This window comes from Poecilia reticulata, chromosome 16 (assembly GCF_904066995.2).
Source record: "Poecilia reticulata chromosome 16, P_reticulata-male-v2, whole genome shotgun sequence".
NCBI lineage: Eukaryota > Metazoa > Chordata > Actinopteri > Cyprinodontiformes > Poeciliidae > Poecilia > Poecilia reticulata.
Window position 1 is genome coordinate 5,460,079 of NC_088845.1, and position 19,992 is coordinate 5,480,070.

Sequence of the window (19,992 nt, forward strand, 5' to 3'; positions counted from 1 at the left end):
ATTAACAGAACTAAGACCCTCCTCCTGACTCTGATTGGTTGTTTTTGGTTGGGAGCGATGCATTTCTTCAGATGGCAATAGTAGCTCAAGGAGGAGAAGGAAGAGATTGATCTTTTCAGAGATTATCTGTCTAATAGCAAACAGTCAGAGCATGATGACAGTTTAACAAATATTTTAAAAAAACATAAAATTAAAATAAATTTACATACTGCAGCCAAATATAGTTTGAGCAACAATTCCTTAACTATGTAAATGTGTTTCTAGGCAACAGATTTGCGTTTGGTTCGTATGCGATCAGAAGTGGATCCCTAAAACAAAATACAATATTTTCCTGTATAGTTAAAACACAGCATGCGGCCATTAATAAATAATGTGATCTGAGAATTTATGTGTAATCGCAGCAAATACAGTTAATTTATAAAATGCCGAATACAATTTTGCTCTTAATCTGTTAACTTTAATTTATTTTTGCAGCCACAGAGAGAAATGAGAAGAAATACGTCTACATCTCAGCCCAGGAAGCATGGAGCTCTGCTCTGACGTACTGCAGAACGCACCACACAGACCTGGCGATGATCGAGAACAAGGCCCAAAATGACGAAGCCCGAAATGCAAACCCAACAGCCAGCGAAGTTTGGATCGGTCTGTACCGAGTGCCGTGGATCTGGGCCGACGAGAGCCAAACTCTCTTCCGACCGTGGCACTTCTCCCTGAATAACTACGACGGCAAACAGCACTGTGCATCTGAAAACAACGTCCACCAGTGGGGTGACGAAGACTGCAGTGTCAGGAGACCCTTCATCTGCCATCGAGGTGACTGTTTTTATCGACAATATATCAATAACGATATAGATTGCTATAGACACGTGATCAATATCAACAGATAATACATCTGATAGAATATTTAGTATTCTATCAGATGTATTTTACACGAATATAATGTTCCCCACTGTGCCTCATAACTGCTTAAAACCAAATAAAACAACAGCAGGAGTGAAAACTGGATAAAACAGGAGGTCATGATAACAGTTTGGAAGTATCTAAGATATTTAAAACAAAAACCTGGCCAATAATGATCAATCTCTACTGATTTTAAACGCTTATATTGTGATACGTTTTTCAGCCATTTTGTCCAGACCTTTTTGATCATCTAATTAGTTTGTTATTCTGATGTTCTGTTAAGTTTCAAGGAAGTTGACGACTGTGAGGATAAAGTCTGTGACTGACGTTGACTGGACTGATCCAGCTGTCAACTCCCAGGTCCTCCAGCAGGTAAACAAACCTTCCTGACTCTTCAGTACATTTAAATATTGAAAACTGATTAAATTTGGAAATATTTTATTATTTATTTCCCAGCTTGGTGCCTTGCTAACCCATCGGGGATGGACCGACTTCAAATTGCGATGGAAGAGTCTGCCAAGCAAAAACCACAAAGAGAAATGTGTAAAATCTAAGTGTAAACTAGAAAATTCCTGAAGAAATTTAACCGGGGCCTGCCAAAGTGTGCCCGTCGGTTGGAACCCAGCATTCTGATGCTAAAAATAATCATCAATGCTAAGCTTAGCTAAATTGTAGTCAGTAACCTGTGGAGAGGCAGAAGCATGTTGACTAAGCTGTACTTGTACCATTCATTATGTTAAAATTAATGCATAAGCTAAAATTAGCCAAAATGCTATTGTTAGTGTGAAGGCTATCAGCAGCATGTGGGGCATCACTAGAATGTTGTCTGTCATTGACTTTACTCCATTCAGTATGCTAAACATTGCTAATAAATACAAAAATTAGCAAATAGCTAACTTTAGGGAAAAGGCTAATGCGCTGGCTTGCTGCACAAGGCAGTTCACTATCCTGGGAAAAAAATAATTAAAAAGGCTTAATATTATTGCACCACCTATGGCGGTGCACTGACGTGAGGGGAATATGCAGGCTTTTATTTTGAAACTTTCAGTAAGCTTCATTTTAATGACCACACTAATTCAATGTGTAACAGTGGTTTGGTTAATCCTGCTATATAATGCCCAAAACAGCAAGTAGCTCTAAATGCCAGCTCAGCCCGCCTCTGTAATAGTTGAGTGTTCCACCTTGTTGTAGTTCTGACCTTCTGGTCTGCCCTCTGTATTAAAGTGTTCCGCCATGTTTAGAACTACAGAGTCTTTGTAGTCCAAACCAGCAGCTCTGCCTTTCTCTGTATTCTGTTGCTATAGCGATTAATCCTCAGCCACCTGCCGTGTGTGAGACAGAAAGGTGGAGAAAGATTTCTATCTTTATAAAACAACAACTCTCACCTCGACAGATTGCAATTCCACCTAAAACCAAAGGTTTGTGTTCACCTGACTACAGCTACACAGAGAAGACCTTCCCTTTGTCTCCAAAGAACCCTGACCGCATTGGTTCAGATGCCCTCGTATCTCTACCCTCAAGAAATCACAAATAACCGTTTATTTCTGCCCAAATCCAGGAATAACCCAGTCAGTTTTGAAAAAAAAAAGAAGTCCGAAAAACTGCTTCCTGTTCAGGATCCGTAAGGCTGATCCCAAATCCGTTTGAAGCATATGAGAGGGCTATTTGTCATCTCCAATAGTTCTGCGATTCATATCTGTAGCTCATTCAGAAATGGCAGTGATGAGAGAAAAATGGTGTGCGCTGAGCTCTGAAATTTTTCAGAAAAGTCTGACAATGAATGGATGAGAGCCTATAGCTTTATTTACCCTGTCACATGATTTTGCTCTGAAGCACCTCGACAGAAAACCATCAGCCCTAGAGAAATTTTGAAAATATTTTACAGGAGCAGGCATGCGTATCAATGTCATGACCAACTTTCATACCAATAGAGCAATTTTTGCGGCCATGAGAGAGGATTTCAAAATCATTTTGGGGTCAAAAATCCACTCCATTTCTCAGTCAACGATAAATCACTTCTCTAAAAACTCAGTAAAGATTTCACGATAAGTATCAACCTCCAAAAGAAATGTGAACCAAATAAAGTTGAAAATCTTTGAGAATTCATTTAGCAGTTCACAAACTGCTAAATGAATTCTCAAGACAAATGTATCAACAACGGCTGCTAACAGGTTGTGATGAAGGCAGATCGATGTGAGGAGCTTGGTCGTTTCTCAATATGCGTTCTTGTCTGTACTTGTGTTCTCGCGTCCTCGTGAAATGTCATCGACAGCGGCCCAAGTACTGTTCCAATTCAAAGTACACATCCAGGCTAGAATGCTAAAAGTACCAGGATGTGTTCTTGCTCCGCCCATTTTATCAAGGATGCATCATAGACATAAATACGTAGACGCCTCATTTAGCGGGTCGGCCCGTTGCTGCGATACGTCACAGCGTCCGCCATATTGAATGTGGAACATGTGCCAGTAAGCTAATACAGGTAAATGGACTGAACTTCAGAAATTGCCGTAAAATATTTTAAATTAATTCCTGTCATTGACACATTAATATATTTGGCAATCAAAGAAATGACTAAAGAGAGTTTCTAACTTTTGATGTGATTATTTAATTGTTTTGGGGCATTTCTTAATAAAGAGCACAATATTTTTATTTGATAGAAATGATCATTTTTTTATATTAACATTGATGAACAGACACTTTTACAGTGTTTAGAAAACATATTTACATAATTCCATAATTTAATGTACATTTAACATTTCAAGACAAGAAACAAATAATTTTTTTGAATTTATTTTTATACATTGAGAAATGACTTCAGGTATATATTAATCAGTCATTGTCAAACATTAAACTACATATTTTTCTTACTTTTTTCCAGAGAAAAAATATTTATTACAGAATGCCAACTCTATTGATAGCAAAGAGTGAAAACAATTATAATATAGTAAATTATTTTTATTTCATTACATAAGCTGTATTAATACACTAATACTTCAGATTGAGATATTTAAAAATACACAAAAAGTGAAAGAATAAAACATTAATTATACTGGGAACACTGGTCACAGGCAGGGCTTCAGTCTGCTGGTCACACTGGGAGAACTCAATGACTTCTGAGACGTCCTGGTTCACAGGCTAAAGCCAAGGATAAAAGAGAAATTATCCAAAAGTAAAATAGAAAATACATATATATTTCCTTCACATTCAGAAAAAGACATTTTCAGCATGTTGGGTTCTGACTCGTAGCATCTTTATAGCTAAATACCGACATGGTGAAGCTGAGCTGCAAACAGACCGAACAGCAGCTCCAGTTCTGATCCTGACTGATCTTTCCTCACTACATCCCCTGGTTTTTAATTAACTTCTCCTCTAACAGCTGTTTCTCATCAGCTCTCTCTCATTAGAAAACAGTATGAAAACGTTAGCTGCTACGCTTACAATCAGCGGTTATTTCGGGCCAATTTAGGTACGTAGGAAATGTTTTTCGGTTGTTTAGAAGCGAATTTCTAGCTGCAAAGTCAAGTAATTCTGATCTTTCATCCTTACCTCTGAAAGGTAATGCCAGTTAATCCAGTTTGTTTCGTAAAACGGTTGAAACAGGTCCACACAGCACAGGATTTAAGGAGCTCTGATCGCTCTGCTGCCACATAAAGATGGCGGACGCTGTTACGTACGACTCAGCGCTCCTTCTGCGGACTTGAGGCAGCAAGATATCCCACAATGCAATGCGCCACCAGCAGCGGTAAATAGAGAAGGTCAGTACAGAAATGTATTGCAATTTTACTACCATTAATTGCCACAAAAACTAATCTAAATTTGTTTTTAGGCAAGAAAGTAGACCTTATAGCTTCATATATCCACTCAATTCATCCAGAATGCTCATACTTTAATATTTGCTCCGGAGTTTTTCGGAGTAGCATAGCTATGCTAACAGACCGGAGGAGCTGCCAGTTTAACGGGCGGTTGGAAGTGTTTTCCCCGCTAACCGCAGCCTGATTTCAGCAAGTCACTGTCGTTTTCCGCTGCTTGTTATCTGTTCGTAGAGGCTGAAAGTGAGATATAATAGCGAAGAGCATACCGAATGTTTTAATTTCATACGGCGGCATATTTAGGCCTTTGCAGATAGAAACCAAAGGAGGTGTAAATTTCCTGCAAAAAATCTCAGAAATATTCTAGAAAAAAATAATGGAAATTTTGGAATTTGTATTTAATATCAAGAAATAATCAAAAGGAAAAACTCACAAAAATTTCAGTAAGTTGTAAATTTTCAGCTTTTGAAACTGAGATTTCCTAGTTTGTTTTTTTCTAAAAAAAAAAAAAAAATCAGAAATTAATTTCTGAGTTCTTTTCTATAAACTTTTCAAGCTCAGGAATTTCTTTTTCTACAAAATTTCTGATCAACTTCAAAAAATTTTTCCCGACTGGTAGATTATTTCACTTATGGCAAGACATTTCCCCATGTTTTAAGAGAAAATATAACTGCCAGGGGAACTTGTACTTTTTTAATCAATATTAAGAAATTTTAAACTAAAAACAAGCTCATGTGTCTTATTGAAAGGTTACTTGTAAGATAGTGCTTGAAATACGATAAAACTAAGATATTTGCACTAGAAACTAGACTTGGTAAGATTTTGAGTTTTTGTAGTCAATCAATTTTCTCAAAATGCAACGATTTTCATGTATTTCATGAATCATGTATGCCAAAGATTATTTAAATAATTTAATATTTACAATTATTTTATGTGAATATTTTGACCTTAACTTTCACTTTAACATGTATCCATCCATTTTCTATGCATCTTTAACACTAATACAGTTCAGATCTGCCAACTAACCTAACATGGATGTTTTTAGATTGCAGCTCTAGACATTTTACTCAAGTAAAAGTAGAAATACTTCAAAAATAAAATTACTCAAGTAAAAGTACAAAATACAGAGCAGTTAAAATACTCCTAAAAGTATTTTTACCCCCCCAAAAAAGTAAATGTAATTGAGTAAATGTAGTTCCTACCAACTCTGGTTGCAAGTACTGCATTGTTATTGATATTGCTCCATTTTTGTAATGTAGAGCAATGAACCAGTGAAATCAGGTTTGGATTACAACCATTTAACAGCCCCGATAAATCCTTTAGGAAATAAAATCCAACTTCAAAGAGGAGTTCAACTCCCAAAGAGCCTCTTTTAAACCAGTTACGTCCCTGTCATCCAGCGAGACAGTAAAAATAAGGAGATATATAGCACTAATAAATAACTCCACCATGGTGCCAAGCCCCAAGTTAAGGTTTACAACAAGTAGTAAAAAGAAAAACGAAGCAAAAGGAAGGTTAGGAATCTGTTAAGTGGGGTATAAATGACCAACAACATGCCATTTGGTGCGTTGATGTGTTTGGACAAAATGCTGAGGACACAAAAATGGACATAATGAGTTTTATTTAGAAGGTTGGAAAGAGTTCAAAGCTAAACGGACTGAGTTCAAAATCTACGCTAGTCATGCTGTTCATGCAAAAATAAAAACCAAAGGATTGGAAATGTGAATAAACGAATAAAAGTTTTCTCCAGTCATGTTTGAAGAAGTTGGATTTTTAACCATTTCATTTTCAGTTTGATTGCATAAAGTTTTGTCAGACAGCAGAAATGTAAATCTGTGTCCAGTAAAACTGTAAATATGTTTCATTTACCACTTTTCTTTTTTTTTCAAAAGGTAAAAACGACGTACGCACACATGGACTGAAAATGGTTACTGTCAAACCCCCAAAAATATTTTAAAAATCAAACTCTATATATTTATTAATCTAAAATAACAATAGTCTTAACTTTTCCAACCTTTCTGACATTAAGTCTCGTTGCTGAAATGTACTATGCAAATATGTATGTATTAGCGAGAGAAAATGCAGGGATTTGTTGATTTTTTTTTTTTTAATGAATTTCCACAATAATTTACAAGAAAATGGAAGGACTAATTGATATAATTTGGCAGAAAACAGATAAAATAAATGATTTAACTGATAAAATAATGTTTAAGCACACTGTTATCTTGATGGTTCTATTTATTTGTCCCTTTAGAGTCTAGAGGGCCACGTAAAAAGCTGCCGCGGACCGGATTTGTCCCCCGGGCCTCGAGTTTGACACTCGTAAGCTGCATCATCTCTCAATCTAAAACTCGCAGATCATCCACTTATCACAACCTCAGCAGAAAAGACAGAAATGATGGAGAAAGAAATGGTCATATTTGGGGGAATGAAGTAGTAAAAAATGTGATTAATGGGACAGAAGACAGAGCCTGAAGAGGAGCTGGGGGAGGATGAAGATGAGGAAAGAAAGAAGAGGAGGGCAACAGCGAGCTGGGAGGGAGGTCCATCAGCAGCAGCAGGCTGCAGGAATGTTTCACATGCCTGTCCTCTGCATGACCTCGCCTCCCTGGAGTGTGGGAGATACTGGGAGTAATTAGCCTCTTTTAACATTGGAGCTGGGCTGCCTTTCCGCCTCAATGGGGTTAGCAGTGGCATTGAAGGAGATCAAGTGTATAATTTCAAACAAAGTAACTTTAGCTTTCATTTTGGGCGATGCAGACAATGCATATGCAGATTCCACTTGTGTGTTTTCGTCTCTGTTTCAGTAGTTTTCTGTTATTTCCAGTTAAGAAAGGAAAAAGGCTTAAATTAATTTAAAGCAGAGGAGATTTCCTTCCCCCACCCGCAGAGCCATCTTGCTGCTGACCTACTTTATCTTCTGCTAGATTTAATTATGATCTCTCAGACTGAAAATATTTCTCACTTAAAGTCAAGGATCAAGAATTCAGACAGACAGAAATTAAGAAAAACTGGGCCTGAACTGCATCGATTTTTGTAAAAAAGGCCACAGCAACTTGGCTCCAATCACAAAATGTCAATACAGGAAACAGTTACCAGCTTTACTTAAGTACTTTCTTTCTAAAACCCAGTTTCTTTTATTTAAAGGTAAAACTCACCAATATAAAAAGACTTAGAACTTTAGAGGTAACAGATTTAATGTCTTTACATCAAAATAATCATCATTTTTATCTTTTGTATTTCAAAAATAAGCCCTCCCCCCCTTTTTTTTTAACCTAAAATAATAATTGCGGCATTAAAAAAACAGTCGTAGTGATACTTTAACAGGAAATGTTCCTTAAACCTCTATACGTTTTACCTTGTACTCTAAAATCTGGAGAAAAAGCAGACACAGATTAACTGCTATAAACTGCATTGAAATGTCTTAATAAGAATTTGAGCTAAAAATGGACACTAGATTGTATGTTAATTTCTTACATGTAATCAAATTAAGTTTGTCAGGCTTAATTTATTTATGTCTGTTTAACAAATTAATAAACTTAATATACTCACATGGATATACTTAATTTCATTACTTGTAACAAATTAACTACATTTTACAGTTGAATCATCTGTTTTCTTAATTTCAGTGTAATGTATGATATTCTGTTTTGTTTACTATCAAACTTTTATGATAATCTTAGGTTTGGAAGTTGTTTAACTTTATTTTATTGTAAAAATGAAGTGACTGTCCCGTTAAGAAACATTACATGTAAATAACCCTAAAACAACTGCGTAATTATATTTTTTTCTTGCCAATAAATACATTTTAAATATTTACTTAAATTTTTTTATAGGAAACCACAGAAGAAGAAAAAGGTTCTGCCCAGAATTTGCATTGAGAGCAAGTAGCAGGAACAGAACGCCATGTTTATTTTTAGCATTGATGCTAACCCAACCGGTTGCTAATTACCGTTGCTAATAGTTAGCAACAGTTTCTAAAAGTTAAATAACTAATTAATGCACAATTATCAAAGTTTTTTTTACAAAGAGTTCTATTTGTAGTTATGCTAAGCTAATTGTAAGCATCTACTTCAAGCAGGATATAATAACACCAAGAGTTAGCCGTTTTAAGGGAGTTTGCAGCATATTATAAAACAATTTACGATCTTATGAATGTGTACTTTTTCTGTTCAAATAGAAGACCAAAGAAGAATAAAACACTTTATTTAGCAGTGAACTTTAAAGTAAAATATAATTTAATCAGACAAATACACAGAATTTTTTTAAAATATTGTCAACATATCTTTAATATAAAATTATAAAATGTATCTAACGTCTCATTTTGTTTTGTCATTTCCAAAGTGTTTACTTAAAAGGAAAGTAAAGATACGAATATTTGATGAAAAACTCCACTGCAACATTGATAGTTTAAGTTTTTCTGGAAGTTAATTTCACACACAACCTTTACATCTTATTTAAGAAACTTCTACACAATCAAACAAATGTAAACTGAATAAAGCTTGTAGCATTTAAGATATGTAACCTAAAACACTTGTTTTAATTGTCCGGTTTTTTTTTTAATCAAATGTTTAAGATGTGAAACAAAGCCAGCAGTTGGATTTTATGATTATTTAAAATATTTTTATTGTCTAAAGGACTTGTATTTGTTTGCTTAATAATAAAATTAATCAAAATATGCTTTAATAAACTCAATTTTAGCTCAAATTTCCTGCCTTTGCGGTCAACTCCAATTCACCTGTTCCTAATTACAGTTAAAACATGGCAAACATAAACAGCTGCATTATGGGTAATGTAGTCATCTGGTTTCCCCTCGATTATCTTGTTGTTGTCGGTGTAAAACAATCCAGAGACGAATGTTTTTTAAATATGTTCGAGGTAAATGGAGGGTTTTGATGTTTTCCCACACTGCACTGGTTTGTAGAGGTTTGGTACTGGTTTCCAGAGCCGGTGATGATGTCACACCGAGGCTGGGTCATGTGAAGGGCAGCAGCGGAGGAGGTTCACGGAGAGTTCAGCCGCATACATTAGGTAATAGCATCGCACGCCGTGACATAACTAGTGCGAAGCAGGTTGAGTTGAGACATTTATCAATAAAAAAAAAGCGGAGATAAGATTAAAAAGCCGTTTTGCAAACTTTGTTATGCAAAACAACCAGCAGACCTGGATGCGTGGAAGCGCCCGGACTCCAGTGCGCACGCTGCGCGCCAATACGCACAGTTTATGAGGAAATTAAGGGTCTGTTCCGGCGCGCACACGCCCCTCATAGTGCGATGCTCCTGCTGCATGGTCTGCGCCTCAACAACCGGCTGTAAACCATAAACCTGCGGAAAGCCAACTGAAAGTCGTCACTAACAGGAAGGACTGTGCTTTCTTCCTCCTCTTCTTCATGAGGAGAGCATCTTCTCCAGCAGGACTCCGCTAAGGTCATGTTTGACTTCATGGAATTTCAGGTTTTCGGTCCGGGAGAAATCATGGACTTCTACTCGACTTCCAGTCCCGGCTGTGCGCTGCAGGACCTGGATCTGGACCAGGACCGGGACCAAGACCGGGATCTGGCAGCATTCTTCCCTGAGCTGATCGAGTCGGACTGGCCGGAGCATCGGTGCTCGCAATGTAGGTCCAAACACACACCAAAAAGCGAGTAATAAAATAATTTATGTGTTTTTCTGATGCATATATAAAATCTGTGCTGCTGCTTTGCATATTATTTCCATGCATCAGATTGCGCTGAAAGGGCCTGCATGTCATTACAAAAATGATAATAATGATGATATATATATATTACCCTATATATATATTACCATATATATATATATAGTAAAATGTGACATATTGATTTATTTTATTTGATTTATTTTGACAATATATTTGGGTAAAAATGGAAACAAAAAGTGGATCTAATGGTTGCAGGTCTTCTCTTTGTTGGTTGGTATTTTATTTGCATGCCAAATTTACAGCAGTTGTTGTTTTTTTAATCTTAATTTCTCCTTTATTTTTACAAAAATAGCTTAAAGGTACGTTGTGAGTAGGGCTTTGTGTATATGACAATCATTTTATATGAAGTGATTTTAAAAACAGATGAGGAATACAATACCAATTTTATTAATTATTATGTCTTTGTAAAGCTTCTCTTATATTATTGCCTAAAGCAGTTCATAGTCTGTTCATTTAAAATAAAAGAATATAATCTGATCCTAGTTTTGAAAATTTGGTCAAATATGTTTGAAATTGTGACAGTTTATATAAAAAAAATGCAGCAAAACACTTTTTGAAATTAGTTTTAAAAGTACAGAAATATTAAGTTTAATCAAAATAAGACGTTTGCAGTATTAAACTGTTGAGACAATTTTCCACACCATTAAAAATATTTAATATTTTAGTAGAGTAAGATCTTAAGATGTGTAACTTAATGTGGTTTTTCCAGCTCATGGTCTTGTAATCTAATCATATTTTTAAAAATGTGGTTTAAAAAGTTTGAAATTGTGAAATTTTATTTAAAAATAATGCACAAAACACATTTAAACACATGTTTGTATTCAAAATATACAAACTATTTACAATTAATGATAATAAGACATGTTTCTCCAAACTGGCTAGCATAAAAATATTTTAGTAGTGTAAGATTTTAAGATGTTTAATATAATTTCCTTTTTTATAAGTGAATGAGTGAAGCATTGCTTGTGTTTTTAGTGAATTTGTCTTATAAATATATTTAAACTCAAAGTTAAATCTCTAGATCATCTGTTAAAATCACATAGTCTCATTGTACACAAGAGTAGTGATGAGCAAATGTTATGTAATAATACAAACTGGGCTGCAACTAACGATTATGTTATCGATTAATCTTTTGATCTAATGATTAATCGGATTTAAAAATGGCACATTTTGCAGATTTTTCTTACATAATATCAGAAATGTGGTTAAAGTTTCAAATAAATAATTCCTTTTATAAAACAAGAAAATAGGATTTTTTTTCGTTCATTTGATCGTTTGTAGCAAAGGATGCATCTGCAAAATATTTGGCGTATAGTTGATCTGTTTACATTTTTTTTTCAATTAACCAATTAATAATTCAACTGCAGTTCTGAATTTTTCAGAATTTGATTCAGGTGAAGCTATTTGAAAAGTTCTGGTTAGAACATTTTTACAGAAAATCTTATTTTCTTAATCGTAATGAAAAATGTAAATATATTTTTTTTTGTTCAGTTTTGTTATTTTCTCCTCAGAGTGTGTTATTCTTTCAGAAAACCTTTTTTGTCTTCGTCTATATATTCCAGTTACCGACTAACTGATTACTGAATTAGTAGATGGTTATTTCAGTAATCGATTAATTGTGATTCATTTGATTAATCGATTCATGAGTTGCGTGTATAAACCACTAAGTGCGTGTTGTGGGATAAATTAACGTTCAGAAGTATTGCTGCTGCAGCTTTAAGGGCCGGTCCGGACCCAGAGTGAGGTTTTACCCGCCGTCCGGTCGTTATCTGGTCACTGTGAGGCCTGTCAATGGAGCAGGGTGTGAACGAGCAGCGCGGGTCCATGTGGTGGTCTGTGTTTGGGACGGGGCAGAGCCGGTCAGCTGGGGGTCACCAGCGGGTTCACGGGACGGTCACTGGCTCAGGAGGTGAGAGGAGAGACAGACTGCTTTCCAGTGAAGGTGGAAGTGGAGAACCAGTTCAGCACCAGTTCAGAAAGCATCAACTGTGCAGATCCCAACTGGGAGTAAAATCCAAATGTGTGACACGGTTACTGTCTGGTTCCATAAATCAGGAAGTAAAGTTCTACTGAGCTTTAAATGGCACGTAAATTAACTTTTAGAAAAGCCTGATTTATTTTAAGGCACCTTCAAACATCTGTAAAAAAAAAAAGTTATTATATTTCCAATGATTTTTACATTTCACTCTATTTTACAAGTTTTTTATATTTTTTTTTAAACTAAAATATTTAATTCAGATTTCCCAATTTGAAAATATAGTCATGTACAATTCTGAACAAGATTATTTTATAGTTACTACATGACAGTAATTACTCTTCTTATATTTTACATAATTTTAGATATATTTAAAATTTAGATCAATTGTGATTGCCACTTTATCATTTTAAATGCCAAATTGTGTTTTTTAATTGCAATATTACTGAAATTAAATTTAGCATAATTTAACATAATTTATTTATTAGGCAGGTCTAAAAACTATAAACTGAATGATTCTGATGTCAAGTTAGTTGCTACATATTATTACATCTCTACGCGGGATTTCCTGCAGTCGTTCACTTGATAATTACGTGTTATTGGAGGATTAATGCTTGAATATCGACTATAAGGTCTGGAAAAATGCAAACATAAAAAAACTAAAATAAATAAGAAAAACTAAGCCTGGTGGGGGCACAAATAAAACCTGGTGGCCTGCCAGGCTTATAATACACTGGGGGTAACCTTGCTACAAATTCATTAATAAAGTGACTCTTAAATTGAGTAAAGTTAAGATGAATCTCTATAAAAGACAATAATCAGTGAGACTGATCATAAAGTAAGACTTTATGTTTAATAAGGTTAAAAAAACAAACATTTTTCTCAGCATATTGTATATATGTAGCTCTGTAAATACACTGCAAAAAACTTAAACTCTTACCAGTCTTTGTTTATTTCTAGTGCAAGTACTTCAGTTCACTTCAAATAAGGCAAAACTAAATTACAAGTAACTTTTCAGCAACACATAGCAGCTCGTTTTAAATCAAAGTTCTGGTTCCACTGCAGATTATTTCACTTTCAACATGGGAAAAATGTTTTGTCATAAATAAAATAATCTGCCAATGGAACTAGAATTTTTTCATCAATATTAAGGAAGGATGTACTTAAAACTTAAAATTATCTCCTGTATCTTTCTGTTACTTCAAGCATGCTGACATATTTGCACTAAAAACTCGACCAAAATCACTTGGCAGGATTTTGTGTTTTTGCAGTTTCTGTTTTGCCTTTGAACAAAATCCCAGAGATTATTTACCAAAGTTCACGCAGCAGAACCTAATCCAAGCGGGGGTGATTGTTTACCTCTCTCCCTGGTTAAATCCCTCCCACGCTGCCTTCATCCTCCTCCTCATCAGTCAGCGTGGCGTGCTCCGGTATTGTTCTGCGTTGGGGAAACCGTCGGCCCGATGGGGGTTTCCTCATCTGACCCGCCGACTGCAGGTTCAGTCAGAGGCCGCGGGTTCAAGGGGACGGAGATGAGCAATTCTTCTCATTTTGTCTCCCTTTTCAGAAGAGCTTTTCTTAGTTTTCTGTTGAGGAGCGCAGCAGAGAAGGTGATCAGAAAGGTAGGGGAGAGGTCAACCCAAACGAGCCCCGCTGGAGGAGAAAAACCAGGAGGGATGAGAGTTTTGATCGAAACGATGCGAGTGAAGACGGCTGCACTGCAAAAACACAAAACCTACCAAGCATCTTTGAGCAAGTTTCCATTGCAATTATGTTAGTTCACTTAAAATAAGACAAAATTAATTCACAAGTAACTTTACAAGGACCTTGTTTTAACTAAATAATTGATTAATATAGATTTTGTTTTAAAAAGTGCTAGTTTCACTTAAAACATGGGAAAAATGCAATGTTATAATTGAAATAATCTGCCAGTCAAACTAGTAAATTTTTATCTATACTAAGAAATTACTGGCTTAAAACAAGCTCCCATCTTCCTGGAGAGTTTCATGTTACTTGTTAGATATTTGGACTGGATCAGGAGGGTTTAACTCGTTTTCATTTTGGGTCGTATCAGAAATCTGAATGCTTTTAAAGGGCCAGTTGTATCAATAAAACCCATTAAACTGCTAAAATAATAATAAATGCTGTCCCTCCAGGATTTTGTGATTGTTTTTGTGGCTTTTTGTAATCAAAATCACATATTTTGTGATGCTAATTTAGAAATATCTGTAAGGACTGTTTGCACTAATGTATGATGTTAAATGTGACTTTTTATTTCTCGCCGTCTCAATCACAGACTGTAACTTAAAATCAAGTAAACCTGAGGCAGCTGTCGGTTGTTTTTGACCAATTTTGAGAAAACCTGCCGTGAAATCAGAAAAAAATTTGTTGATCTGTTGATTTTGTGTGAATTTTGAGGATTTGTTGATATAATCTGGAGTCTCGAGGGCCACATAAAAAGCTGCGGCGAGCCAGATTTGGCCCCCGGGCCTCGAGTTTGACACATGTTCACTAGAAACTGCACAAAAATACTTGGTCAAATTTTGTTTTTTTGCAGTGTAGGTCAAAGAGTCATGAACTGAAAAACTAAAAATGGGAAGAAAAGTTGACATTATTGCCATGTTTGCATTTGATCTGGACTGAATCCCAGCTGGACTGACCAGAAGGTGAATGATTCTGGTGTCAAGATGAACATTAATCACTGCAAAAACGCAAGGTCAGAGTATATTTGGTCTACTTTTAGTGCAAATATCTAGTACAAATTAAATAAGACAAAATTTACTTATAAGTAACTTTTATGTAAGCAATAGTGGATCTTTTAAAGTAAATAATTTAATATTCATGAAAAAGTCCAAGTTCCACTGGCAGATTATACATTTTCCCCAGGTTATAAGTGAAATAATCTGCCAGTGGAACTGGTACTTTTTCATTAAATAATAATTTACTTGCTACTAACTTACCTGCAGGTTAGTTTTATCTTATTTCATTTGTATTAAGATATTTGCACTAAAACATAAACCAAAATACTTGGTAAGATTTTGTGTTTTTGCAGTGGTTAATGTTCAGCTTGACCTCAGAATCATTCACCTTCACAGTATTTGGTCAGCTGGGATTCAGTCCAAATTAAAAGCAAACTTGGCAATCATGTAAAGTTTTTTTTTTTTTTTCCTATTTTTAGTTTTTAAGCTCATGACTCATTGTCCTACACTGCAAAAAAAAATACATCTTTAGTATTTTTGTCAAGATTCTCATGTAAACATCTCAGACAAAAATTAACCTACGAGTAACTTTCCAGCAAGACAGAAGCTGATTTTAAGTCAATAATTCCTTAATATTGATGAATATTGGTAGATTATTTCACTAATAACATCAGAAAAATGCCTTGTTTAAGTAAAATAAGCCACCGCCAGAACTACTCCTTTTACATCAATATTAAGGGATTATTTAATCAACACAAGATTATGTATGCTGCTGAAAATTTTGTTTTTTCTTATTTCAAGCTTATAAAGATATTTTCACTAAAAAGTAAACCAGAAATACTTGGTAAGAGTTTATGTTTTTACAGTGTATCTGCAGTTATGCTGTTTGTTTGTTTTTTCAGAAGAAATAAAATGACACACAGCTGCTGCTTTGTGATGTTGTAAGTGAATCATTTATGGAGACAGAGTTCTCACTCTGCTAGGTTTTTCAAAGTCCCACTTTGTAGTTTTATCTTGCTTTGTATGCCAGACAAATAGCTCCACATTTAACGAGTCCAAGCTGCTTGTGAGGCTTAGAGGGGGCAGGAATGTCTTCCTCTGTCGCTGCTTCCCGAGCAGAGACAAAGACTGATGAGATTAGGGCAGATTATAATCCTCCTGCCATGATAAGTAAACAAACTGGAATGTGTCTTTATTTTGTTTAGAGAAAAGACGGAAGCAGTGTGTCTGAAAATAAGTACACCCCATGAACTGGAGTCTACCAGTTAACAATATTAGTAAATTAATTGATGATTATTTAAATAATCTATTAATCACGATTAATCATTAGAGCTCCAAACAGAAGAATAGAAATAGCCTTTAAATTTATTGTCCCACAGTGGGAAACGTCTGTGCAAATAATCTCACACAATGTTACAGGATAAATGATAAAAATATTTTACAGCAAAGGCAAAAATTCAACATAAATACCCAGTAATTGATATTTTTCTCTTTTCCAGAGAAAAGTGCAGCTGAGCTGGTTAATAAAAAAATACACAAAGTATACAAAATATTTACAATTAATAATAATAAAAAAACTTTCTTGCTGTATCTGTACAGCAGGAAAGTTACCAGCATGGATGTAAAACATAATGTCTGAAAATGACCCCTAAAAACAAAAAGTCGCTATGTGTTTAATCAGGACGAATCGATTAATCGTGATTAATTAACAGTGAACTAAAGAAAATGCAATTTGCTGAGAGAACAAGTCAAATCTGTACAAAAAATATATACATTTTACATTTAAGATAAAAAAAAAAAACATTTTCTGTTTAACCCATAACTCCTGAAGTGACGTCGTTTTAGCTTCAGGTGGTTCTGATTCCGTAAAACAAATCTCCGATTAATTGTCAAAATAATTGATTAATCGATTACTAAAATAACCGTTAGTTGTTTTTCTATGTCATACCGCTGCGCACATCCTACCAGAAATCTTTCTAAAGTAAATCCTACAGATCCTGGTGAACTTTGACCTCGAGTTTTGTCTCCCTGCTGAAAGATTCTTAGCTTATCTTTGTTTTTCCTCCTGTGTGAATCATTCTGTGTTTTTGTGGAAACATGCTGTGTGTATAAGGTTTGTTCTGCTGAGGATCCCGGTCTCTTCAGCAGTGTTTTTATGGTGTTACTCTGTGTGTTTCACAGCAGTGGAAAGCCAGAGCTCCAGCTCCAGCTCCAGTTTGGACGACCTGTTTGCCAGTCCGCCCTCCCCTCCTCCTCCGCCGCGCACCTACAAGCCCTGCTTCGTCTGTCAGGATAAATCATCAGGCTACCACTATGGAGTCAGCGCCTGCGAGGGCTGCAAGGTAACACTTCATTCATTCATTCATTCATTCATTCATTCAAAAGCTTCAATTTAACAAGAGTATCATTTAGATGTGGTCTAGTCAAAGCCCAGACCCACATCTGGTTGAAAATCTGCAGGATGATCTGTGGACAGGAGGCACTAATGTCCAGACAGATCTGGAGCGTTTTTCCAAAAGTTGGCTAATTGGGTCAATTTCAACCCCAAAAGATTTCAGTTCAGCTGCACAAGTTACAGGTCACACTGAAGCTGAAGCCGAGAGGCTTTGGCCTCATTTTTATGGAAAATTCACATTTTGCACATTTTTTTCTTCCATTTGGATCTAAGCTGCTTCTAAAAACATATCAAGCACTTAAAACAACACCCAGCTGTTTTTTGGCAGTAAATTAAGGATTTTTGATGTCTAGAAAACGGGAAGTTTCAAAAACCTCCCGAATGTTGAGCTACAGAAGAGCTGGGCTGTTACCTAGCAACTCCAGCGGAATGCGACCCGTCACCTGGCAACCCACGATGATCTCCAGCATGTCTGGTCAGCTGGTTTTACTGCTGTATGCGCTGTACAATGGCTACTGGAAAAGACAAATGTTTTGTGTTGACTTATCATTCAGAAACCACTTGCTGCGTTCTTGTTGGTTGTGCAGGAGGCTCCACTTCTGCTTTTCAAAGATGCATGTTCAGGAGCTAACAGCAACTTATTTGGATTTAAAGTGACAAGAGCCCCTAAAACAGCTCATTCTGAAAAGATCTCAAAATATGAGGATAAACAGACTAAAGTCTCATTATATAAGGTTGATTTTGTGCAAAAAAGGTAATAAACATGTTTAATAGGCCATAAGGTGTGTGGAGTTTTTGTTCCACTGTAAATTAAACCTTTAAGCATCTGAAGTTTCCACAAGACAACAACAGGTATTTCCTTTGACTGAGATAATCTGTTGTGTGTCTCTGCAGGGTTTCTTCCGCCGCAGCGTGCAGAAAAACATGGTGTACACCTGCCACCGTGACAGAAACTGCATTATCAACAAGATCACCAGGAACCGCTGTCAGTACTGCCGCCTGCAGAAGTGCTTCGCCGTGGGAATGTCCAAAGAGTGTAAGTGTAGGTTTTACTCTGATTCAGCAGAAAGCCCCATAAGAGACTCACTGGGGAAAATAACCTGCAATTCAGGTGTTAAAGTCATGATTTGAAGAATAAATTACATTATAATATATTCCTCTCATTCCAGGTACACTTAAGGCTGATAAAAAATACTTTATTGGATTAAACTAAATATGTTTTTAACATCCAAACTGCAGCCAATCAATCAATGATTCAAGGTGATGCAGGCAGAAAGCAGCTAGAAAAAGCTCTGCAATTTTTAGATTAATCTCAAAATAATTTTTAGGGTGTTAGGACTTCTGAAACTCAGAACTTTCCATTGTTTTTTAGAGAATTTCAGAGATTAATCTAAATATTTCAGAGATTTTTCCAGCAAGTATTTGACTTCACAAACTCAGAAATTTTGCTGTTTTTTCTACAAAATTTCTGATATTAAAACAATAACATTTCTGAATTTGAAAACTCAAATATTTGCTAGAAAAATCTCTTAAATTTTTTTTCTAGAAAATTTAAGAGATTAATCTCAAAATTTTTACATCCTGCAAATTTAAAATTTTTGGAGATCCAAAATTTCCTTGATTTTTCTAGAAAATGTATGTTTTTTGTCAAAATTTTTAAATATGATTTATTTCTAATTTGTAACACAACAATAAAGACATTTTCTACTAGAAAATTTATGAGAATAATTTCACAATTTCTGAGTCTTTTCTAGCAAATCTTCAGCTTTTGGAGGTTAGAAATTTCCTTTGTTTTTCTAGAAAATTTTAGTTTTCTGGCAGAAATTTTAATTTTGATTTATTTTTGATTTTTAACACAACAGTATATTGACACCATATGTAGGTATTTCAAGCTATGACATGAAACAGTAGTTTAAATTATAAACATGAAAAAATAAATACAAAAGAAAAGCCAAAGGAAGCATTTCCAGTGTTTTCATAAATTTATTCCTTCTTTTCCATATGCAGTGGTCCTAATCTTCCATCATAAACGCTAAACATATTTAAATTTAAACGTTAAGTAACAGAAAGTTGTCTCCACTTACTGAGCAAACACCCATTATAAAGATCAACAAGCATCAGTTTTCAAAGGATCTTTTCCTTTTTTTAAAACCACTCAGAGCTCATTCACGTTCTGAAGCTTCGGCGCATCCAGCCAGAGCAGTTCGTCTTTTCAGCTCCCGTCCCACAGCCGCTCCAACTGTCGCAGGCTTATATAACCTGAACAGTTCACTGAGCAGAAAGCTGAACGTCTCCTCTGTCTGAAACACTCTGCCTGGGTAAAAATGATCAAACATTCAGCTGAGTGGCCCTTTTACCGCGCCGCATTCAGGACAGGAAGACGCCAGAGGAGCTTTTGCCCTGAGTTTCGCCTTTCAGGCTGCATGCAGGCTCTCCTGTTCTCTATTGGCTGAGGTTATTAGAGCTGAATGCAGCCTGACATAAAGTGCTACAGAC

General features: G+C 35.6%; 1 protein-coding gene across 3 annotated transcripts in view; it reads left to right on the forward strand.

The window, feature by feature from the left end:
• Window positions 1–4,558: 4,558 nt before the first annotated feature.
• The window catches only part of LOC103477705 (retinoic acid receptor beta-like), a 31,068-nt gene continuing 15,634 nt past the window's right edge, over window positions 4,559–19,992 (forward strand). Inside the window, exons 1-5 of one of the 3 annotated variants that reach the window (XM_008430988.2) lie at window positions 4,565–4,655; window positions 6,964–7,031; window positions 10,163–10,325; window positions 17,283–17,443; window positions 18,391–18,532. In XM_008430988.2, the coding sequence (XP_008429210.1) occupies window positions 10,184–10,325; window positions 17,283–17,443; window positions 18,391–18,532 (445 nt within the window). In that variant the 5' untranslated portion in view covers window positions 4,565–4,655; window positions 6,964–7,031; window positions 10,163–10,183. Of the gene's footprint in view, window positions 4,656–6,963; window positions 7,032–9,217; window positions 10,326–17,282; window positions 17,444–18,390; window positions 18,533–19,992 lie in introns of those variants that run through there. The other 2 variants (XM_008430989.2, XM_008430987.3) reach the window with 2 other exon arrangements.